The sequence below is a fragment of the Panthera uncia genome, chromosome X (assembly GCF_023721935.1).
Source record: "Panthera uncia isolate 11264 chromosome X, Puncia_PCG_1.0, whole genome shotgun sequence".
NCBI lineage: Eukaryota > Metazoa > Chordata > Mammalia > Carnivora > Felidae > Panthera > Panthera uncia.
The window spans coordinates 37,535,120-37,560,587 of NC_064817.1; the positions used below are offsets into that span (position 1 = coordinate 37,535,120).

The 25,468-nt window shown below is 37.9% G+C and overlaps 1 protein-coding gene across 10 annotated transcripts in view; it reads left to right on the forward strand.

Moving 5' to 3' along the window:
• Positions 1–25,468, forward strand: part of KDM6A (lysine demethylase 6A) — a 206,335-nt gene that overhangs the window by 22,614 nt on the left and 158,253 nt on the right. The window contains exon 1 of one of the 10 annotated variants that reach the window (XM_049644573.1): positions 19,170–24,967. The exons of the other annotated variants lie outside the window; for them this stretch is intronic. Within the exon in view, the coding sequence (XP_049500530.1) occupies positions 24,905–24,967 (63 nt within the window). The 5' untranslated portion in view covers positions 19,170–24,904. Of the gene's footprint in view, positions 1–19,169; positions 24,968–25,468 lie in introns of those variants that run through there. 10 annotated transcript variants of the gene reach the window in all.

Below are 25,468 nucleotides of genomic sequence, written 5' to 3' on the forward strand. Positions count from 1 at the left end.
TATCGTCTAGTGTTGTTTCATTTCATTGTGAAATTTCACTGTCTTTTGTATTACTTGCAGTGCAAGTCTGCTAGTGGCACATTTACTTTTTGCTAGTAACAAATTCAGTTTTTGTTTACCTGGTAATATCTTAATTTCTCCTTAATATTTAAGGGTATTTTTGCTGGGTATAAACTTCTTGTTCTACCATCTTTTACTTTCTACACTTTTAACATGTCATTCCATTGCCTTCTGGCCTCCATGGTGTCTGATGAAGAAATCAAGTATTAATCTTATTGACGATTATACTTACTGTACATGATGAGTCACTTCTTTCTTGTTGCTTCTAAAATTCTCTTTGTTTTTCCTTTTGATGGTTTGACTATAATGCCTCTCATTGTGTATCTCTTGTAGTTTAGTTTATTTGGAGTTCATTGAACTTTTTGGATGGGAGATTAATTTTTTTATTACTATTAAGTTTGGAAAGTTATCAGCCATTTCTTTAAATGTTATTTCTTTCCTTTTCTCAGCTTTCCTTCTGTGACTTTGATCAATGTGCATGTGTTGGTATACTGCATAATATCCCACAGGTCTCTGAGGTTCTGTTCCTTTTTGTTCATTTTTCTTTTCTGTTGACTTGATGATCTCTACTGATCTATCCTTAAGTTTACTGATTCTTTCTGCCTGCTCAAATATGTTTTGAGCCTGTTTAGTGAATTTTCCAGTGAAAATATTTGAATTGTTTTTCTAGTGAATGCAGTTATTGTACTTTTTGCTTCTGTATCTATGTAATTTGTCTGTTTATTGATAGATTGTCCTTATACTTTGCTTTAGTTCTTTAGTCTTGTCTTCCCTTAGTGTTTTGAACATATTTATAGGAACATATGTTACCTTAAAGTCTTGTCTAGTAAGTTTATCAACTGAGCTTGCTCTGGGACAGTTTCTATTGATTGCTTTCTGTTCTGGGGCGGACCATACTTTCTCCTTTGCATGTCTCAAAATTTTGGTTGAAAACTGGACATTTTAATATAATGTAGCAACTCCAGAAAGCAGAACATCCTGCTTCTGCAGCATTTGTTTTTGTTACTGTTTGCTGTAGTATCGTTTCTTCATTTACAGTGATTTTTCTGAACTAATTTTTTTCTGTGTTGCCACTGAAATCTCTCTTTGTCTGTCTTAAGTGTTTAGCTAACCGTTAGACGAAGATTTCCCTAACTGCCTGGAACCAGTAAGTGTCCTAGTCTTTCTTCAGGGGGCTCTGTGTGCAGGCAGTTGACAGCTCTGCCACAGCCTTCACTTTTGTGACTGTTCAAAGTCTCATGGTTAGAGAGACCCTAGGGACTTACTTCTCAGCTCTCTCCTGGGCATGTGCATAGCCTGTGTTTGGGTTTGGTCTTGATTTTCAGGTTTTTCATATTTCTCGGAGCATTTCAAAGGTGATATGAACATCCCATTCCCCCACTTTTTCTATTAAGATTTAGGATATTTCTTGTATGCCTCAGATGTTATCTACTGTTTTTAGCAAGCTGCAAAGTTAAACAGTTTCCTGGAATTGTTTCTGACAGATGCCTCTGGAGTAAAGGTTTTTGTTTTTGTTTTTGTTTTTTTTACACTCGTTAAGATCCAAATAAGCTCAACAACCTTGCAAGTGGGGGGTCTTCCAGGGAACCATCAGACAGGTCAAAAAATTACCAATTTTCTGGGGACGAGGCTTTGAAGGAGATGTAGCCTCCTTTGCTGGCTTTGTGGGCTGCTGGTTTTACTGTAAATCCATGCTGTTAATTTTCAAGTCTGCTGTGGATCTGCTTGGAGAGGCTGGGACTACAGCAGGTTAAAAAGCCACAAAGGTTGGGGCACCTGGTGGCTCAGTTGGTTAAGCATCCGACTCTTGATCTCGGCTCAGGTCATGATCACATGGTGCATGAGATGGAGCCTTGTGTGTCCAGCTCTGTGCTGACAGAGCAGAGCCTGCTTGGGATTCTCGCCCTCCGTCTCTCTGCCCTTCCCCTGCTTGTGCTCTCTGTCTCTGTCTCTCAAAATAAATAAATAAACATTAAAAAAAAAAAGCCACAAAGATTGCTGTTTTTACCAAGATTCAGCAGACCCTTTCCAGAGTACTGAATGCGTTTGGTTAGATTCTAGAGTTTTAAAAAAGTTGATTATGACAATATTTGCCAATTTTCTTACTGGAGAAGAATTGTTGGAGGTCCTTCCTCCACCATTTTCACTGATGTCATTGTGTGTTCTATAAAAAATTTTTAAAGGTAAAGTGAATTATGGTTTCATGCAGATCTTTCAGTTCATATTCAGAGCTACAGTGTTTTGGCATCTGAATCTGTCTTTTATCCTGTGCTGAAACTTTTGGTTCTCAAAGACAGCATAATTACTCCATTGCTTTATCACATACTACATTTGCTAATGGTGTTAGAATGATAATACCAACACTACTGTGAACTACTTGGTTACTCATTGTAGCATGAGAATCTTTTGTAGTTCTTTTTGTCCTTAGGATATATTCCACTGGGAATGTTTGGTCAAATTACCGTGTTTTAAAATTCCTTGAAATGATTATCCTTTGTCTGGTTATGTTATCAACTGGCTACACAGTAAGACTTACTTGTTTCATTTTTGCTTTTGGCTTTTTAGGGATTGCTTTTTTAACTTGTAATTTTTAAATAGTGTAACATTTAATATATTTACATTTTCCCAAAACTAAATCTACCATCCTATTCCTTCCTTGACCATTTTTTATTTCTAAGGTATTAACTTTTTGTTTAACATATACATACATATATATATATGTATGTATATATAAAATTTTATATATATATGTATGTATGTATAAATTATTATATTTATATATTATATATTTATTATATATATTATAAATATATAAATGTATATATATTTATATATATATGTATATATAAAATTTTAGAGCGAGTTGAGTGCATGTGCACACGTGCTTTAGCTGGGGAGAGGGATGGGGGAGAGAGAATCTTAAGCAGGCTCCACGCTCAGTGCGGAGCCTGGCGCGGGGCTTAATCCCACGACTCTGGTATCATGACATGAGCCAAAACCAAGAGTTGGACGCTCAACTGACCGAGCCATCCAGGCATCCCTGTAATTTTTTGTTTTAAGAATCAGAGAGATGTACGTACATATGTGCACACATCTGTATCTCTACTGTGGCTGTAGTTCTTTTTCTCTGCCTTTTGCTTTGCTTGAGTATTCTAGTAGTCCCTAACACTTTTAGATTTTGGTGTGTTCAGAGAATCATTCTCTGTACTCTCTGCAGTGATAGCTTGCTACTCAAAAAAATCTGATTTCTTCCCATTGCCATTAGAGTGGCCTCTGATGCCCCTCAACATTTGGGCTCCCATAAAAACTTGTCAACCTCATTCTCCATACTTCCCAACTTTTCTTTATCTCATTTTTACTTCAAGACTTACTTCAAATAGCTTTCCTTTCCCTTCTATGAAGTTTTCCCTTATCCTGTAGAGGTAGAGCCAGCTGCTCTTTGTGCTTTCAGAATTGTTTTTCTTTTTAAAATTTAACCCTTTTTTGTTAGTGACAGCTTTACTGATACATAATTTGCATAAAGTGTGAAGTTCTAGTATACTTTCAAATAAAAGTATTTGAAAGTATTCCCCCAAACTTCCATTCCCCCAAAGCATCCCCTTTTCATTCCTTTAGCTCTTTCTTTGGTATTTATCACCACATTTTATATTGGCAATTCTGGTATTTCTTGATTTTTTTTTTTTTCTTTTTTTCAGTTTTAGATTTTCCTACATTGGAAGGTAACCTCCCACCTACCTGCTCCATTTGTTCCCATGTTTCTCTTCTCCATGGTGTTTTCGGATTAAGTCAATGTTTAGATTATGAAGACTATATAAACAAGCTCTACTCACTATAACTTCTCATGTACAGAGGGTTTTTTTTTTCTTTTAAAAAAGAGTTAATCCGCTTTTTGTTGTTTAGTTTTCTGTGTCGCATGTATGTAGCCCCAATATGGTCAAACACATCGGGTAATATTCCAGTCCCTGCTCCCTTCCCCCACCCCCTTTTTAAAAATTAGCCTTCTTCAAAGATTGCACTGGCTGTGTAGACCACAAGGCCTGTTGGACAACTAGCATTCTGGGACTTCTGTCATCCTCATCCTAGGGCTGCAAGAAGCATAAGCCTAGTAGCCAGTGCTTCTGGTAGCCAAAATGGGGAAGTGGACTGTGTGGCCATTCCTCACCCTGATCTGTGCTTGGTGTTTCTGTTTCTGTTCAGCATCTCTAGAGTTAAATATTTGGTCTTTTGTTGTTACGGGGGAGGGACAGTTCCCTAGCAGCCTGGTCTAGAGGAACAGATTTAGGGTCTTTTCAACCCTTTCCACCATTTCTTAGCCTTTTCTAGGATTCTGCTGCTTGAATAGGTTTTTCTGACTTGTTATCTGAAATACTAAAGACCCTTGGCATTTCATTTGCCTTTTGTCTTTCAGAATTTTATTGAGCTGGTTGTCTACTATATTCTTTTCCCGGTCTGGTTATCTTACGCTGTAACAAACCACCCCCAAAGCACTATTTTATTATGTTCACAAGATGTGTATGTCAGGAATTTGCAAAAGCACATGTGCACATGAAAGCACATGGAGCTTTGCTCTACATGTTGGGGGCCTCAGCTGTGATGATCCATGGCAAAGGGAGACTCAAACAGCTGGAGTTGCAGGATCTACTTCTAAGATGGCTTCTTCATCAAATGCGTGACACCTTGGCAGCGATGGCTAGCAGGCTGGACTCCCTATAGCAGTCAACTCAAGGGCCTACGTGTGGGCTTCCCAGGATGGTTGCTTTAGTGTAGTTGGACTTCTTCCATGGCAGCTCAGAGATTCAAGAGTTAGTGTTTAAGAGGATCAGGTGAAAGCTGCATGACCTTTTATGACCTTTACTCAGAAGTCACATGGTGCTATTTCTACCATAATCTATTGGTCAGAACAGCCGCAGGCCCCAACCAGAATCTAGGGGGAGGGGACGGAAACTCCATCTCTTGATGGGGGAGTGGCAATGTCACTGCAGAAAAGCATGTGAGATGGAGGGTAATGGTCAGTGTTGTTGGAAAGTACAATCTGTTATGCTTCTGTTTTTCTTTTTTTAATGTTGTATATTTTGGGGAGGGGTAGGTGGCGGGGGAGAGAGAGAGACAGAGACAGAAATCCCAAGCAGCCTCGGCACTGTCCGCGCAGAACCTGATGTGGGGCTCCATCTCCCAAACGTGAGATCGTGACCTGAGCCAAAATCTTAACTGAGCCACCCAGATGCCCTGCTTCTGTTTGTCTTTAAGGGTAGCTGTCTTTTTTAATTCCTTCACTCTTATTTCAGAGGTGTTGGGAGGGAGCAGCGATAAACTCAGCTGTTCAAATGGTCTTAACTAGAAGTCTTTTGCTTAATTTTTGCTTTTAAGTAAAGTTTGTTTCATTGAAGCATAACACGAACACATTTGAGTTCACGTATCATATAGGCTAGCGGGTTCAGTGAATTATCACAAAGTGAACATACTTTGTAAATGCCATCCCAAATCAGGAAATGGTCTTGTTTTACTAAAATACCATAGTGTAGTAACCTTTTTTCCTCCTTAATGATTGTTTGGTTAAATTGTGTTTAACTTAACTAAAGAAATGGTTCACTTGTGTTTTCTGTACTCTGTTTAAAAAGAGGAAATCTTGAGCTCATATCCATGGTGGCTTAAAAAAGTAGCTATAGTAGAAGCTTTCAGTTGTATTCACATCTGTCCCAGTGGAATGTTTCACTCTCAAATACGACATAGGAATGAAGGTTACTTTTAACTTTTTGGCAAACTTTTTTTTTTTAATCTTTATTTTTGAGAGAGAGAGAGACAGAGTATGAGTAGGGGAGGAACAGAGAGAGAAGGAGACACAGAATCCGAAGCAGGCTCCAGGCAATAAGCTGTCAGTCAGCACAGAGCCCAACGTGGGGCTCGAACCCACGAACTGCGAGATTATGACCTGAGCCGAAGTCGGATGCTTAACGGACTGAGCCACCCAGGCGCCCCTTGGCAGACTTTTTCAGGGCATTTTTATCAGAAATTTTTTTCCATCATGACAATGGAAAGAAATATTTTTTGTAACTGGAAAGTTTCATTTCCATGGAACAATACTTTGGGAAAGCAGTGCTTCAGAATGCTAAGGTAAATCTTGGAATTATTTAGAATTACAGATCAGTGGAGTCTAAATTAATGAGCTACTGTACAGAGAAGGTTGAGGAGGGTATTTGTGGAAAGAGCTGTTCAGAAGAATATTTATACTGTGTCCGAAAGCCCTCTGAGAACCCAGAGAAGCAGCTTCTTATTACTTCTTTTTTAAAATAGGCACTAACATTCCAGAGCAGTTTTCTTTCCTAATAGCTTTTATCTACTTCTCATTGTCTTTGTCTCCCTACCCCTGCACGTGGATTATAACATTACATTTCTACTTCCTGGAGGTGAATTAATACCTGAGTATGGTTAAGAATTCGTTTTACCCAATCCTTGCCACATTATCTGCCCTCATTGTCTTTTAAAGTAAGCTTTTTAACACCTCTGACTAAGCCTTAGTTTCTTTATCTGTAAAGTGGGGATGATAGTACTTCCCTCATAGCTTTGTGTGAATTGAATGAGGTGAAGTTTTTTTGTTAGTAAGAAGTTTTTAACTGTCGTTAATAATTAACAATCCTAAGAATCAGTTTGGTGAACAAGAATAGGCTATATTAGGATGATGTGGTGATATATGTTAATGCGGAAGTTCCTTTATGTCCCAGATAGGTTTCAAAGGAAGATTATTGGAAGAGATTTCAGGAAGAGCACTGTATAGAGAGTGAGTTGTGAGAAGGGTTTTTGTTATTTGGAGGAATAGTCCCAAGGGAGTGAATGTGGGTTCTAGGTATACTTAGAGATGTTTGTTTTTCATATTTCCCCCACCCTGGCCTCCAGATTTTTCTACTCACTGGCTTCGAGAAACTAGATATACGCTTTACTAACAAAATGACTAAAGTTCGTGATTTACTTTTAAAATGGAATCAGATCTCATTCAAGGTTTTCTTTTAATAACATTACTTTTTCTTGTTTGCGTTTTGTATGTTGTCTTGAGTGGTTGGAAAAAGTGAGTAAGATTAGCAAAGCCAGCCTGAAACCCAGCATAATACTGGATACTCTGGTGAGAGTATGAAGTGACAGCGTCCTGTGGTCACAAAGAGTGAATAGAGTTTACACTCTCTTCTTGGGTTAATTTTTGACCCATGGTAGTAAACCTCCCTAAGATGTGTCTTTATCCTACTACATGCTTTGTTGACAGAAATATCTGCAGCTTCCTAGGCTTTTTCAGAAACTAGAAAATGCTTTAGTCAGCTCCCACTGTGTGGATGCTTCTTAGGCATTGACCCCAGTTCTGAGTTCATTTATTGCCATGAGTCATCTGGTCAGTATGAAAATTCTGTGCACGGTGGTGATGTGGTGGGTATGTAGAAAGATGGTTATGTACCTTAACTGTCCCTTTTAGAGTGCTAGTCATGAGTTTATGTTGCCGCTTCTCTTTAAATAAACAGCAAAGGAAGGAGCAGAAAATGCAGTTTTGGAAAATGTTAGCCCCGTAGCTAAAAATGATACTGCCTCTGTTCCAGTGTAAGAAAAAGTGACTTTTCTCTAATTCTGAGACCCAACCCAATTTCATTGCTTGTGTTCATCACCCTCTGGTATTCTACACTGATGTTGTAGATAGAAATGTCTGCTGGCATGAAAACACATTTTTCTCCTAGCAGAGAGGCACAGCTGATCTATTTTGTAATATTTTTGATGCCCCCTCTCCCCCATAAAGGGCTCGGGAATTTTTCATAAACATTTATTTAATGTTCATTGTGGACCAAGCAGGCTAGAAATAGTGAATATCCCATCCTCTGTGGGGAGCAACACTTGTGCTCCTAGGACTATACTGTAACGAGTGCTAATATAGGCACTGTAAGTTGAATGTGGGTTCCGTAGTAGTGCTTGAGCAGAGAAAATACGAGAGAAAGTGTTAGTATCAATTCACTTATCAACACTGAACTTTTGTTTTTGTTTTTGTTTTTTAATTAAAATAACTTACCCAGTCCTTTGGCCACCTTCATGTTAAAAAAAAAAAGAAAAAGAATGAAAAAGATAAGGGAAGATGCAGTTTTTCTTGTTAATATATGCTTCCTTAGATTAGATTGCCCCTCCCTGACTGCTGCATACTTTAATAGTACAGTATTTTCTCTGTCTTGGCATATCTCTATTTTAAAATTTTGTCTTCCCTTCTTGATTGCTATTTCTGTGAGGACAGTGTATGTCTTGTTTACTTTTGAATCTGGTGTACCTGCGTAGCACAGTGTCTGCCACATGATACGTATCCAGTAAGGAATTACTGTATTACTTATGATTGGTATTTGAATAACACTATAAATCTTTAAAGCAGTTTGATCCCCCAGTTGGCCAGATACTTAAGAGTTTTCTTAGTATTTCTTGATCATATTTATGACAGCATATTAGAACTGTCTCTTTCTGTGTCCCTGTCCCCCAACACACATGTACTTTGAGAGCATGGATCTTTTATTCCTTTCTACATTTCCTCAGTCTGCCATAATGTCGGATAAGTTGTATCTGTGTAGTTAATGTTCAAATTGAGGTTAAATTTTTTTCGTGAAAATAGGATTGTTATATTTTGGTCTATTTCTGAAGTGAACTGTTTGGTTTGTATCAGTTGACCTTTTCTTGCCAGATGGAAAAGAAAGCATATTGGTAATGTAGGTAGGCTTTATTTATCTTACACTTATGTGAGATAGGTAGAACAGTTGGTATTCTTACTTTACACGGGTGGCAACTGGGGCCCAGAGGGTTTTAGGTGGCTTCAGTAAGATCCTCCAGTTACCAAATAGTGAAACTGGGGCTTAAACCCAGGCTTGTTAAGTACTTGAGTTTTAATTTGAACCTGAGTTTTAAAAGTTTTTAGTTTACTTAGTAATATCTAGGTAATTCAAAGTTTTATGTTATTGCAATGTTCAAAATTAACGTTTGCCCTTAAAGTTGTATATTAGAGATTAAAGTGTGGAGTAGTAATGTCTATATTAGAGTGCCTTTGGGTAACCTGAAGTACAACTGGACATATTCTTGAGTGAATATAATAGCTTTTCCTGTATGGGTTTATGGTGCTAGGGTGAATGTAATGCAGAAAAAAATTTTGCAGAGATTGTTGGCTTGGTTTATTTTTATTTGAAGTGTTACTGAAGTTTGTTCAGACATCTCTGAGTAAATTCCTAATGCACGCGTATCTTCGCCACAACTAAAAAACAGATTCTACTTATGAATTATATGTATAAATAATCAATCTAAAGCCAATAACAAAAGTTAACACTAATGCAGTGGGTGATGTTTTGTCAAAATAAATCACTTGGCTGATGTTAGGGTTATGACCTCTGAAGTTCTTTTGGTACACCTGTACTACCATGTGCTGCATGACTTCATTCTCCTGCAGTTTTTCTCTATTGGAACTTGTATGAGACCCTTTTAGATTTTGTACACTGTCTCGTTTGGTCTTCACTTTGGGAGAATGAATAGTTTGCTACTAAAAGTAGCATTGCTTGGCATCAGTATAGTCATGAAGGTAAATGTGGCTCTTAGCATTGCATGTCAGTATTTGAACTTGGGTCATCGGTGTAATTGAGAATGTCTTATCAGGTGTTTCTAAATTCTAGAAGTTAAAAAATGCAGTTACAATGTACCCATTAGGATTTCTTTTATTTTTTTTTTATTTTTTTTTATTTTTTTTATTTTTGGGACAGAGAGAGACAGAGCATGAACGGGGGAGGGGCAGAGAGAGAGGGAGACACAGAATCGGAAACAGGCTCCAGGCTCCGAGCCATCAGCCCAGAGCCCGACGCGGGGCTCGAACTCACGGACCGCGAGATCGTGACCTGGCTGAAGTCGGACGCCCAACCGACTGCGCCACCCAGGCGCCCCCCCATTAGGATTTCTAGGATACCAGAGAATACATATGGACCCCAGTTTGAAAGACACTGATTTATATGGTAGTATATAAATCAAATCTCATTTTGTGTTAGTATAGCTACAGTTTTTTTAATGTATCTGAAGAATTAATCGTTTTGAAGTAAAAAGCTAGAACGATTATAAAGAAATAACAGTTGAAAGGTATCATAGAATCCTGAGTTAGCCATTTAAATTTTACTTACATACTGGGAGAAAAGGCAGTTATTTTTGGTGGAGGTGAGAGGGAAGGTGGCATTTTGCAAATATGTATGGTTCATGATTTTTGCCATAAAGTAATTTTCACTAAAGCTAGAGAGATATGTCTTGAGTAGTACAAATAAATGCTCTGACAGATCATAAAAAGGAGAAATCACTTTGGGCCAGGAGAATTGAAGTTTTTCTAGGTGTAGTGTAATTTTTCTTAATAGACTTCATTTTTTTAGAACAGTTTTAGAAAAACTGAGAAGATAGTACGGAGAGTTCCTGCACTGTTTCCCTTATTGATATCTGACATTAGTATAATATTAGTGAACAGATATTGATATGTCATTATTAGCTTAAAGTCCATTGTTTGTTTATTTTGGTTTCCCTAGATTTTCCCTAATGCCCTTTTCTGGTTGCAGGATCTCATCTAGCACACTACCTTACACTTTGTAGCCATGTGTTCTCTAGGCTCCTCTCGGCTGTGATGTTTTCTCAGACTTTCTCGTTTTTGATGACTTTAGTTTTGAGAAGTACACACACACACACACGCACATTTTTAAGTTTATTTTGAGAGGGGGGCGAGGCAGAGGGAGAGAGGGAGAGGGAGAGAGAATCCCAAGCAGGCTCTGCATGTCCATGCAGAGCCCAATGTGGGGCTCGAACACAAACCATGAGACCTGAGCTGAAATCAGGAGTCGGACGTTTAACCAACTGATCTACCCAGGCACCCTGTGGTCAGGTATATTATAGGATGTACTTCTATTGGTATATGTCTGATGCTCTTTTCATGATTATACTGGGGTTATGGGTTTTTCAGAGGAAGATCACAGAAGTAAAGTGCCATTTTGATCACTACATATCAAAAGTTTTACCCCCCCCCCCCCCAGGTTAGAGTACATAAATTATTTGGGAATCTCCTCCATGGGAGATTGGTCTCTTCATTTGTTAAAGTGTTGCTTTATTTAACTCCATTCCACAGATTTTGGTATATTGTGTTTTCATTTACATTCATGTAAAAATATTTTCAAATTTGCCTTTTGATTTCTGCTTTGACCCGTGGATTTCTGAAGAAGTGTATTTCAGGGATTAGTATCTAGATATTTGGAGATTTCCCAAGTACTTTATTGATTTAATTCTGGTTTGGTCAGAGAACATATTTTGTATGTATGATTTGAATACTTTCAAAAAAACTTTTTTTAAGTTTTTAATTTATTATTTAGTTTTGATAAAGACCAAAAGAGTGCAAGGATGGGAAGGGCAAAGAGAGAGGGAGGATCTCAAGCAGACTCTGCGCTGTCAGCGCGGAGCCTGACATGGGGCTTGAACTCAACGAAACTGTGAGATCATTACCTGAGCTGAAATCAAGAGTCAGATGCTTAATCGACTGAGCCACTCAGGTGCCCCAATACTTTCACAATTTTTAAACATTGTTTTATGGTTTAGAATATGGTCTATGTTGCTGAGTGGTCTCTGTGCACTTGAAAAGAATGTTTATTCTGTGGCAAAAATATATATTAGATCAATTTGGTTGATTGTATTTCTCAAGTCTTTTCTATCCTAGTAATTATAAGTCTACTTCTATCAGGCATTGAAAGAGGGTTGTTGAAATCTTTGATTATAATTGTAGTTTTGTCTTTTTTTCTTTTTCAGTTCTGTCATCTTTGGTTAATATATTTTGAAGCTCTTTTATTAAGTGGATAAATATTTAGGATTGTTATAGCCTCCTGATGGATTGATTCTTTTATTGTTGCAAAATGACCTCTTTATTCCTGGTCTCACAGTTTTTGCTCTGAAATCCACTTTAATTTTAATATTGAAGCTCTGGTGTTCTTTTGATTAGCGTTAGCATGGTGTATCTTTTTCCCATCTTTTTAGTTTTAACCTATCTGTGCCTTTATATTTAATTTTTTTTAATGTTTATTTATATTTGAGAGGGAGAGCACAAGCCAGGGAGGGGCAGAGAAAGATGGAGACAGAATCTGAAGCAGGCTGCAGGCTCCGAGCTGTCAGCACAGACCCCAGCGTGGGGCTCGAACTCACCAGCTGCCAGATCACGATCTGAGCTGAAGTTGGATGCTCAACTGACTGAACCACTCAGGCACCCTGTTTTGTTTCTTTCTTTCTTTTGCTTTTTTTTTTTTTTTTCAATTTTTTTTTGTGCCTTTATATTAAAAGAAAATTTCTTATAGATAGCATGTAGTTGGGTCTTGCTTTTATATGCAGCTGATGATTTCTGCCTTTTAAAAATTTTTTTTTCTCAAATTTTAAATTTTGAAATAATAGCTTTATAGGAAGTTACAAAGAAATATACAAGGGGGTCCTGTGTGTACCCATCACCCAACATCCCCCAATGTTAACATCTTGCTTAACTATAAGTACCACTTGAGGAAATTGACAATGAAAGGAAAATTGACAGGGAATTGGTGATAGTATAATATGTAGAGCTTATTCACATTTCACCAGATATATATGTACTTGTGTGTTTGTGTGTGTGCGTGCGTGTGTGTAGCTCTGCAATTTAATCATGTGTTCTGTGTAACCACAACCAAGATACTTAAATCCATTATGAAGACAAGGCTCCCTTGTGCTACCTCTATAACTACACCAGCTTCTTCCATCCCAAATTCCTGGGAATCATTAATTTGTTCTCCATCTCTGTAATTGTTATTTCATGAGTGTTTTATAAATGGAATCATGTAGTATGCATCCTTTTGAGATTGGTTTAATTTGTTTGCAGTTCATCCAGATAGTTGTGTATATTATTAGTCTGTTCCTTTTTATTCTAAGTAGTATTCCATGATTTGGATATACCACAATTTGTTTAACCATTCACTTCTAGAAGAACATTGGTTAGTTTCCAGCTTTTAGCCAATAAACTGCTCTGAACATCTGCATGCCCATTTCTGCATGAAAATAAATGTTCATTTCTCTGAGATAAATATCCAACAGTGTAATTGCTGGGTTGTATGGTGAGTCTTTTTTAGATTTTAAAGGGACAGCCAAACTTTTCTAGAGTGTCTATGCCAATTTACATTCCTACCAGCTATGTATGAGTGATCCAATTTCTGTGCATCCTCTCCAGCACTGGGTGTTCTCACTATCGTTTTAGTCATTTTGATAGGTGTGTATAGTAATAACTCATTGTGGTTTGAGTGCATTTCTCTCATAGTGAATGAAGTTGACTATTTTTTCATGTACTTATTTGCCATCTGTAGATTCTCTTTGGTAAAGTGTCTTTTCCTGTCTTTTGTCCATTTTCTCATTTGAGTGAATTTTTTTAGGGGGGAGAGGCAGAAGGAGAGGGAGAGAGAATCTTAAGCAGGCTCCACGCCCAGCATGGAGCCCCGATTGTGGGGCTTGATCTCAGTGACTGTGAGATCATGACCTGAGCTGAAATCCAAGAGTTGGACGCTTAACTGACTGAGCCACCCCAGGCGCCCCTAAATGGAGTAATTACTAAATGTTGACTTTTGAAAGTTCTTTATATATTCTAGATACAAATCTGCTGCCGCATGTGGATCAGATCATCTGTTGATGTCTTAGTTGAGGAGCACAAGTTGGGTTGGCTTTGGACTTTACTGTTGTTGCCTCTGGCGATGGATCAGGCTCCCTGCTGTGTGATTATAGTGGGGAAGGAGAGGCCTAGAGTGAACTGGGGCTTTCTACCTACTGCTAAGGTTGGATTGGTCTGCTTTTGCATTGGTTGTGGTTTCTTTCCTTCCTTCCTACTCTGCTTTCTTTTCATGTCTGTTGGTTGTAGGTGGCAGGTTTCTCTAGTGTCCAGTCCATGGTATAGGGGACATAAAATGAAAACCTGGGGACTCACTGTGATGCCTTTCTTCAAGTCCTGAGATCCCTGCCTTTGAGCTTTCTTTTATTACTGTCTGTTGAATATGTTTTCAGGTATTTGTGTTTGTAGGGGAGTAGTAAGCAAAGTTTATGCCCTTTTGTTCTGTAACTGGCAGCTGATCCCTGTCTTTAATTGGGGTGTCTTGACCATTTGCATTTCGTGTGATTACTGTTATGTTTAGATTTGGTCTGTCATCTTGTGTGTTTTCTATTCTGTTTTTTGTTCTCTTTTTCCTACTGTGTTTCTACCTTTCATAGGACTAGTGGAGTAGTTTTCATGAGTTTTTTTAAAAAACTTTTTTGCCTACTTTATTTTAAACTATTAGGTATCCTACTTGTTCAAATTAAAAAAATTTTTTTCCCCAATGTTTATTTATTTTTGAGAGAGAGAGAGAAAGCGCGCGTGTGAGAGTGAGCATGAGTGGGGAGGGGCAGAGAGAGGGAGACACAGAATCTGAAGAGGCTCCAGACTCTGAGCTGTCAGCACAGAGCCTGATGCAGGGCTTGAACCCTCAGATGGCGACGTGACCAGAGAGGAAGTTGGATACTTAACCTACTGAACCATCCAGGTGCCCCTGTTCAAAATTTTTTTTAAGTAGTTACTTTAGGATTTATAGTATACATGTTTCATTATCACAGTCTACTTTCAAGTAACGCTACCTTTTCTTAGATACTGTAAGAAACTTACTATAGTACATTACCATTTTACTTCTTCTGGACTTTGTCATTCATTTCACTAATACATTTGTTATCAATTCCACAGTAAGTTATTATTTTTGCTTTAAGCAATTATCATTTAAGGATATTTATTTAACGTTTATTTCTTTTTGAGAGAGAGAGAGAGAGCGCAGAGAGAGAAAGCATGAGCCAGTGAGCAGGGGTTGGGCAGAGAGAGGGAGACACAGAATTTGAAGCAGGCTCCAGGCTCTGAGCTGTCAGCACAGAGCCCGACGCAGGGCTCAAACTCCCGAAACATGAGATCATGACTTGAGACAAAGTCGGATGCTTAACCGACTGAGCCACTGAAGTGCCCCTAGGAGATTTAAATAAATATGAAAAAGTTATATTTACATGTTTACGATTTCTGTTGTTCCTTCATTTGTATAGAGCTAGATTTTTATCTTGTGTTACTTTCCTACTGCCTGAAGGACTTTTAACATTTCTTGTAGCGCGGATTTGCTGGTAATTAATTCTTTCAGCCTTTGTCTGTCTGCAAAAATTTATATTTCACCTTTCTTTTTGAAAGATATTTTGGTTTGGTATAGAATTCCAGATTGGCTTTTTTTCTTTCAGTGTTTTATAAAGATGTTGCTCTGCTGTTCTCTACCTTACATTGTTTTTGAGATGAAGCTTACTGTCATTCTTATCTTTTTCTTCTACAGGAAGAGAGGCATCCCTGCTCCCCCTCTCTTGGCTGTTTTTAAGATTTTATTGCTGGTGTTAAGCAACCTGGTTAGGTCTTAACTCTGTGTGTGTGTGTGTGTGTGTGTGTGTGTGTGTGTGTCGCGCGTGTGCGCACATGTGTATGTATGTTTACACCATTTCTTGTGCTTGAGGTTTGTTGAGCTCCTTGGACATGTAGGTTTATAGTTTTCATCAAATTTAGGAAGTTTTCTACTCTTCTGTCTTCATACAGTTTTCTGTTTCCTCTCCTAACTGCATTCCAATTACGTGTATATCAGGCTTGAAGTTAACTGGTTTTTTTCTCCTGCAGAATTTAATCTGCTCTTAATTGCATTCAGTATGTTTTTTACGTTACACATTGTAATTTTCACTTGTCTTTTTTTATATCTTCTCTGTTTTTCCTTAACATGTTCATGATTTTCTCTACTTTCTTGAACTTACGAAATACAGTTTTAATGCTGTAACTTGTATAACTCTTGATTAATTTTTCATTTGAATGGCTTTCTCTTTATGGGTCATAGTTTCTCGATTGTGTCCATGCCTGGTAACTTTTGATTGGATGCTAGACAGTGTGAACTTTATCTTACTGGTTTCTGGATAGAACTATTTTCTTTTAAAATATTTTTGAACTTTGTTTTGGGATGAAATTAAGCTAATTAGAAATAGTTTGGTCATTTTGAGGCTTGCTTTTTTAAAGGTTGCTCTCTTCTCCCTTAACAGTCTTGGGCTACTTTTGCCCCCCCTACTGAGCTACTGTATCTTTCTGGGGATTCTTCTGGATGCTCCTGGTATTATGAAGTTTTTCCACTCTGACTTGTGGGAATAGCAACTATTTTTGGCACTGTTTGAGTTAGGTGGATTTTTCCACTTGTTTATTTCAGGTGGTTCTTTACCTTCATGCACTCATTGTTACTCATCTGAGGACTGAAGGAGGAGGTGGGCTGTGTAAGTCTCAGGAGTGCTCTGTCTACAGCTCTCTCCTCTCTCATTTCCTGCTTCTTTTTGTGTCTGAGGGACTGCACTTTACCTGCATTCCCCTACCTTTGACATTGCATGACAACTCCTTCCAGGTGGGAAGCTGAGGGCAGTCATAGGGGTTACCTCATTTGTTTCTTCTCTCTCAGGGACCACTGCCCTTATTGCTTGTTGTCCAGTGTCTAAAAACATTGTTTTGTATATTTTTCTTGGTTTATTAGTTAATGTGGTGGCAGGGTAAATCTGGTCATTTTATTCCATTTTTGCTAGCAGCAGAAATCCTAAATAAATTTGTAGTTGTGATTTTGTGTTTATTTTAAATCTGCTTCCGTATAATACTTCTTGATGAAGAATAATTCTTAATTTACCTTTATCCCAGGAATGTCCTATAGACTTTTTGTTTTAAATATGGGTGCTATGTAAGATATATGGAGTAATGTACCATGAAAGGGAGTAAGGAATGATGTAGGAGTGAAAGAAAAGATTTAGGTCAGGTACCATATATAATCAGTATCCTCAGTGCAAATACAAATATTTCTAGTTTTGAGGCCATACATTTATTTATAGTTAATGCATGCTTTAGTCCAGGGCTTTCCACCTCCATTACATGGAACAGTGTTGTCCCAATAGGTTTTAATTGCTTTCACAACAAAAAGGTTCTGTGGACCATATGCAGTAAGGATGTTCTAGAGTAAATAAAGTTTGTCTCTCTTTTAGCATTTTTCAAAACCAGTAATACTAATGAATTCTCTGACTCACCAGTGAACCAATGTAGACTTAATGACAGGACTTTAGTGATCCACTTCTGAATGTCTTCAGAGATGCGTCATTATTAAATGATCAAGGATGTTGTCATAATGTCTAAATAAGATGTATTTAATCTTCATGGGGTATTTAAGTGCATTTAAGGATTCATATTTTTAGTAAGTCTGCTGATTACTTTTGATGTGTATTTATTTAGATGGTTTTCAGTATTTTGCTGGTACAAAAAATCTTGTATATATGTTATTTTATACAATGTGTGTGTTTATTTGTAGGAATAATTCTTAGAATTGCTCTGGTAAAAGAGGGTGGATAATACACGCATGCACACACATACACTAGCAATATGCACATACGTACATATGCATGCATTTGTATTTTTGATAGATACATTTTTTTCTGCATTGAAATTTGTCAGTTTGTACTCAGACCACTTTGTAAGCCAGTATTAAGGGAAATTTGATGAACATTCCCTAGTTACTTCTTCCCAACCTAACATGTTTTTAGTTAGTCTAGAATAGTGATTAAGCATATGGACTCTGGAGGCAGCCTCTCTGGTTGTAATCCTGACTTTGCCATTTGTTAGCAGTTTGACCATGGTTAGATCATTATATTTGTTTTCCTATCAGTAAAATGGGAGAACAACAGTACCTTGATCAAGGGCTGCTGTAATTAAACGAATTAATATATAAATAGCACTTAGTGTCTAGCTCATAACAGAAGCTATATTATTGAATATTGAACCTCATGAAAGAGGCTGCCCCCTGCCCCATGGTTTACTGGCCATTAGTTTCTTTTTCTGTGATTTGCAATTAACCTTTTCTTTAAAATTTAACACGGTATTATACACATAAAATTACAATAAAATTTCAGGGCATCTGGGTGGCTCATTCGGTTAAGCTTCTGACTCAGCTCAGGTCCTGATCTCGCAGTTCATGAATTAGAACCCCGCTTTGGGCTCTGCACTGACAGTACCTGCTTGGGATTCTCTCTCTCCCTCTCTCTCTGCTCCTGTCCTGCTTATTCTCTATCTCTCTCTCTCAGAATTAATAAACTTAAAAAACGAAAACTTAAAAATTTTTCATAAAAATTGTATCCCCTAGCTCCCTCTATTTTCTTTTCCTAAGTTTTACCTCTTCTGATCATATTTACCTTCATGACTGTAAGTGATATGCTTGGGTTGTCTTGATTTTTCCAGGTTTAAGCATTTTTTATTTTCCACTACGGAAGGTGAAGATTTATCTTTCTTTTTTTCTCAGTGTCCTACTGTACTCTTTATACTTGTATTATTAACCTCAGTATTTGATGTTTGATTTGTGACTGTGTAAACTCTAGTAATGGCTGGGTCATGTAATTATGTTTCTCTGCAGTACTTTCTCATGAATTTAATAATTTTATTTCTGATTATTTTTCTGTGTGCTTATCACTGATTTGCCATCACCCTCTGATTCTTCATCAGTTGTCTAAATCATGTTCTCAGGATGTCAAGATGTGTGAAGAACTTGGTCAGTTTTTATTTTACTAAGGATACCTCTTCTGTAAGCCTTCTAACTTGCTCCAGTCTGGACTGGTTTTTCCATTGCATATATTAACACCATCTTACGGAAAAAAGCTCCTCAGTATTTAATGTTTTGACACTTGCTTTTTAACAGTCATATGTCTTGGACATTTTTCCATGTCAGTCCTTCAAGCCTTCCTGTATTTATTTATTTATTTATTTATTTATTTATTTATTTTTTAAATTTTTTTTTTCAACGTTTATTTTATTTTTGGGACAGAGAGAGACAGAGCATGAACGGGGGAGGGACAGAGAGAGAGGGAGACACAGAATCGGGAACAGGCTCCAGGCTCCGAGCCATCAGCCCAGAGCCCGACACGGGGCTCGAACTCACGGACCGTGAGATCGTGACCTGGCTGAAGTCGGACGCTTAACCGACTGCGCCACCCAGGCGCCCCAAGCCTTCCTGTATTTAAAAGTGGCTGTTTGGACTCTCAACAATAGCCAAAATGTGGAAAGAGCCTAAATGTCCATCAACTGATGAATGGATAAAGAAATTGTGGCTTATATACACAATGGAGTACTACGTGGCAATGAGAAAGAATGAAATATGGCCCTTTGTAGCCACGTGGATGGAACTGGAGAGTGTGATGCTAAGTGAAATAAGCCATACAGAGAAAGACAGATACCATATGTTTTCACTCTTATGTGGATCCTGAGAAAGTTAACAGAAACCAATGGGGGAGGGGAAGAAAAAAAAAAAAGAGGTTAGAGTGGGAGAGAGACAAAGCATAAGAGACTCTTAAAAACTGAGAACAAACTGAGGGTTGATGGGGGGGTGGGAGGGAGGGGAGGGTAGGTGATGGGTATTGAAGAGGGCATCTTTTAGGATGAGCACTGGGTGTTGTATGGAAACCAATTTGACAATATATTTCATATATTAAAAAAATAAATAAATAAAAGTGGCTGTTTGGTATCTCCAGTGTAGCTGTACTGTAATTTAATTAATTCCGTATTGATGAGAATTTGTGTTTCTGGTTTTGTAGTGAACATCTTTGTGTGTGTGTGTGTGTGTGTGTGTGTGTATACACACATATATATTTAATGTTTATTTTTGAGAGATAGAGACGAGTGCGAGTGTGGAAGGGGCAGACACACACACACACACACACACACACACACACACACACAGAATCCAAAGTAGGCTCCAGGCTCCGAGCTGTCAGCATAGAGCCCAATTCTGGGCTCGAACTCACAGACTGTGAGATCATGACCTGAAGTGAAGTCGGACGCTTAACCGACTGAGCCACCCAGGCGTCCCCTTTGTATATATTTTTATACAGTTGTGCATAGGGTAAATATCTAGATGTGCAAAATTGCTGGGTCAAGTGGAAAACATTTAAAATGTCTCAGAAAAGATTGCTTACATTTGAAGTGTCTTCAGTGTCTTTTTAAAATAGCCCAAGGGCGCCTGGGTGGCTCAGTCAGTTAGTTAAGCCTCTGACTTGGGCTCAGTTCATGATCTCAGGGTTCATGGGTTCAAGCCCCGTGTCGAGCTCTCTGCTGTCAGCACAGAGTCCACTTCGGATCCTCTTGTTCCTCCCCGCCCCCCCACCTCGCATTTCCCCCACCGGTGTGCATGCTCTCTCTCTCTCTCTCTCAAAAATAAATAAACATTAAAAAAAGTTTTTTTTTAATAGCCTAGATAGGGGCGCCTGGGTGGCTCAGTTGGTTAAGCGCCCAACTCTCAATTTTGGCTCAGGTCATGATCTCATGGTTTGTAGGTTTAAGCCCTGTGTCAGGCTCTGTGCTGATAGCATGGAGCCTGTGTGAGATTCTCTGTCCCTCTCTCTTTGCGCCCCCCCCCCCCCCAATAAATGAACATTAAAAAAAATAGCCTAGATAATACTGAGCTTAACTTTTTTCCCTGTCTTATTGGTAAAAAGCGTATTTCAGAGTTTAAACTGAATATTTCACTATTAATGAGATTCAATATATTTTCCCTATGTTTATTGTCTAGTAATTCCTCTTTGGTCCATTCATGCCCTTTGCTCAGGATTTTCTTTTCAGCTTCTTGTCTTTGTTGGGGGAGGGGGTTTGTAAGAGAAGTTTTTATGATTTAAATCTCTGATCAAACAGGAATATTTTGTAAATACGTACATTGAGGTTTGGAGAAACCGTTGATATCACCCAGCATGAACACCACAGAAAGGTAGAGCTTTGTGATTTAAAATTTATTGCATTTCTGGGGGTAGATGAACCAAATAACAGTAACCAGTTCCAGCTCTGCTCAACCTAGAGTCCTGATAGTGGATGGAGGAGGAAGTAGATGCTTATCAAACTTAAATATCTCCCAGGAATGTCAGTTTTACTTAGGACTTTGGGGCTAGACAACGAGTTTTTATGTTAAAATAACTTAGGGAAACAACCTAAAATTTATATGAACTTTAAAGTTAGGACGTGAGACTTCAGAAATAATTTATGTATGTAATGTTTATATCTCTAAGATCCCTAAATTTCTCAGCTGTTAAGTGTACTTTAGGAGAAAAATGTGAGGATACAGGTGCTCATGGAATTTTTTTTTAAGTTTATTTATTTTGAGAGACAGAGCAAGCAAGAAGGGGTGGGCAGAGAGGAGAGAGATCATTCCAAGCAGGCTCTGGGGCTCGAACTCAAGAACCGTGAGATCATGACCTAAGCCGCGATCAAGAGTCACACACTCAATGGACTGAGCCACCCAGGTGCCCCAAATGCTTATGGAATTTAACAGTGGTCACTGTGCACTGGAACATAATAAAACAGCATTTAAAAAAATGTTTTTACCGTGATCCATCATGATGGATTTTACATTGCAGTTCAGCATCTATGCACAGTCCTATAATAAACACAAATTTTATGAAATGTTTATTTTTACAACTTATGACCCATTCTAATATTTATTTCATTAAAAAAAAATCTGATCTTAATCTACTTAGTTGATTTCCATTTGGTTGTGGCTTGCAGTCTGAAACTGCTTAGTGTGTTACTTGTTATCTTATTTGAAGTCATCCTGAGGTGCTGTGGAGTTCAGCCTGGTCTTGTTCAGCTGCTCATTACCTGTGTGACCTCAGGTAGGTTACTTCGTCTCTCAGTGACACACTTTCCTCAAACAAGGGGATACTAGAAGCTGTACTCTCTCATAGGGTGGTTGTGAAGTTTAGATGAGAGAATGTAGGCACACCCAGGCATATACAGCTGTCAATGGTGAACTGCTGTTGTAAATTCCAGAATGGAAGGATTTAAACTCAGGAGTACGCCTCCCTTGCCGCATCTCCTTTCAAAGAAAAAAAAAAAGTCCCGCTGAGTTTTTATTAAAATTTATAGTAAAGTAACCTTAAACATTTATTATTGGAAGAAAAGAACAAGTATTTCAAAGTATTCAGTTACTGAAAAGAGAATCTGAGGCTTGTTGAATTCCCTTTATCTATGTTCCCCCTTTCTTAGTTTCCTCATTTTTGTCCTCTAAGTCTGACGAAGAAAAAAAATGAAACATACCTTCAGACTAACCCCCAGATAACTATTGACATTAAAATAAAAAGGTAGTGTATGCATATGTGTAGACAATGCAAATAGTGAGGAAAGCAATAATGTAATACAAACTAAAAGCTTTCCCCTGTCCCTCTACTGTTACCAGTTTCTATTTATCTTTGTCCTGGTGCTTCTGTACATGTTTGGTTGTATTTGCTTTTTCAAAAATGTATGCAGTGTTCAATAACTTGCCTTTTAAAATGGCTTCAGAGGCTTTGTCAGTATCAAAAATATATTACTGTTTCATTCTTTTCAGCCATTCTAGAATGCTTAACTAGAGTGGAGGTGCTGGAATTATTTAATCAGTCCACTGATTGTTGGATTGTTCTATGGTTGGATATTTGTTTCCAGTTTTTTCTTAATTTTTTTTTTTGGTGGGGGGTGGGTGGAAATACCAAATCAGAAAAGCTGAAAGGATAGTGCAATCAGTATCTGTAATTTCCTTCACTTAGATTCACCAGTTGTTAACATTTTGCCACATTTGTGTGTGTGCTATTTTTCTTCATGTTTTACTGAATCACTTGAAAGTTACCTGAATACTCCAGCATGGATTTCCTAAGAACAAGTGCATTGCCCAAAATATCCACAGTATAGTTCTCACTTTTGGGAAATTTAATGTTCATAATACTGTTATTTAATTAATATATAGCCTATATTAAAATTTTCTCATTTTTCCCGTAGTGTCCCATAGTTGATATTTTTAAAATCCAGATCGCGTTTTGTATTATGTGTCTTGTCGCTTTAATCTCCTTTATAGTTCCCCAGCCTTTTTTAAAAGTCTGTTTCTTTGCATGTCTCATAAATTTTTGTTGAGAATTGTACATTTTCAGTAATAACATTGTAGCAACTCTGGATTCTGACCCCTGTCAACCTCCAAGATCAGTTGCTGTTTATTTGTTTAGTGACTTGCCTAGATTAATTCTATGATCTCTTTTGTCTGTAGTGTATGACCACTGAGGTCTGTGCTCAGTTGTTCTTTTCCTTAGTTTTTGGTTTTATTTTTTTAAGTTTGGCTTCCTAGAAGTCACCTCTGGGTCAAGTATAGTTTAATGATCACCAGTGATAAATAAGAAGTTGTGTTTAAACACCTTGGTCCAATAAGGTATCCTTTACTTGAAATGTCTGTGTGTCTGTTGGGACCACATTCAGAGATCAGATTTCAAGTTCATACCCTCTGCTTGAGCGAAGGTCTGGGTGGACAGCTAGAGATCTCTCTTCTCTCTCCTGAATGTCTGTACAGCTTCCCAAATTCCCAGGAATATGTGGGAGCTTATCAAGGTCTACTATGGCTGTCTCATTCCTCAGGTCACCCAGTAAAATTTCTGGCTGATTTTATGATTGCCCCTACCAGTATTGCACCTTCAGCTTCAGACAGCTGTGATGTTGGCTTTCCTCCCCTCAGTTGTTCAGCATTGAGATGGCTATTGTTTTATGCATGCAGTTTCGAGTCAGGCCAGCCCCCTTTGTCATTTGAGCAGCTATTTTCACAGCTTTCTCTGACTGCCCTGGTAGAATTACTATCCCAAGGACCTTGATGGGCCAGGATCTTTTGAGTACCCAGGTGAATACTGCAGAATCCCACTGTTTTTCTTGTAGTTTATTGGTTTTTCTTGAATAATACTTTAAGTTTGTTGTATGTCATTTTCCAGAGCCCTGAAATGGTTCTTTAGTGTTATTTATTTAATTTAGAAATTACCATGTAGTCAGATGGACTTTTTTCTTTTGGTTTACTGTTCTATAAATTTTTAAGACATGTGTTGATTGGTGTAACCCCTACCACCCTTGGGAATACAGAGTTTATGCTATTCCTTTGTGATGACACCCTTCCCCAACCCATAATCCCTGGCAACTGCTAATTACTTTCCATGACTATAGTTTTGTCATTTTGAGAATGTCATATACATGGAACCATACAATATATAACCTCTTGAGACTAACTTTTTACTCAGCATAATGTCCTTGAAATTCATCCAAGTTCTTACGTGTATTGATAGTTCACCTTTTTTGTGCGGCGTGGTGTTCTACTGCATGCATATACGACAGTTTATCCATTTACCTGTTGAAGAACACTTGGGTTGTTCCCAACTTTTTGGCAATTATGGGTAGAGCTGCTATAAACATTCACGTACAAGTTTTTGAGGGAACGTGGGTCTTCATTTCTCCCGGATGAATACTCAGGAATGGTATGGTTGGATCAGATGGTTAAGCATGTGTTTAAATTTAATTGCGAGCTTATTTTTCAAGAGAGGCAATACCATTTTTTGGCACTGGTGGGGCTATATACGTAGAACATTTATTTTGTACTGTCTTTAACCTGGCCATGCTCTCAAACCACCCCTTTTTTCCTTTTTTTTTTTTCTTTCTTCTTTAAGCATTTATCTTCAGATATTTTCTTAGCTGAGACACAGTTTTTTGTTTTGTTTTTCCATTTTGAGTTTTGGTTCTCTGCTTTATAACCAGATGACACATAAAAAATTCATCTTATCCAGTGATCCCACTTCTAGGTATATATCCAAAAGAATTGGAAGAAATATTTGCACACTCATGTTTATTGCAACATTATTCACAGGTAAAAGGTGGAAGTAACCCAAATGTCCATTAGTGGATGAATTGATAAAGAAGATACAGTATATGCTCACAGTGGAATATCACACAGCCTTAAAGAAGAAAATCCTGTCACATGCTACAGCATGGGTAAACCTTGAAGGCCTTAGGCTAAATGGAATAAGCTGATCACAAAAGGACAAATACCATAGGATTCCACTCATATGAAGTATCTGAACTAGGCAAAATAACAGAAACAGAAAGTAGAAAGGTGGTTGCCAGAGGTGGGATGGGGGAAGGGGAGTGGTAAGCGTTTAGAATTTCAGCACAACTACGTGAATATACAGTACTTAACACTACACTTACAAAAGGCTAAGATTGCAAATTTAATGTTATGTGTTTTTTTTTTTAACCACATTAAAGTATTAAAAAATTATAAAAAAGATACAATGCAAGTGTCTACAAAAATCCTGTTAAGATTGGTTTTATTTGGTGTTCTTTTAGTTGGGGGGGGGGATGTTTTTGTTTTGTTTTGTTTTTTTTTTTAAGTTTATTTATTTGTTTTTGAGAGAGCATGTGCAAGCTCGTACATGAGCAGGGGAAGCACAGAGGTGGGGGGAGAGAATCCCAAGCAGGCTCCTCTCAGTGAGG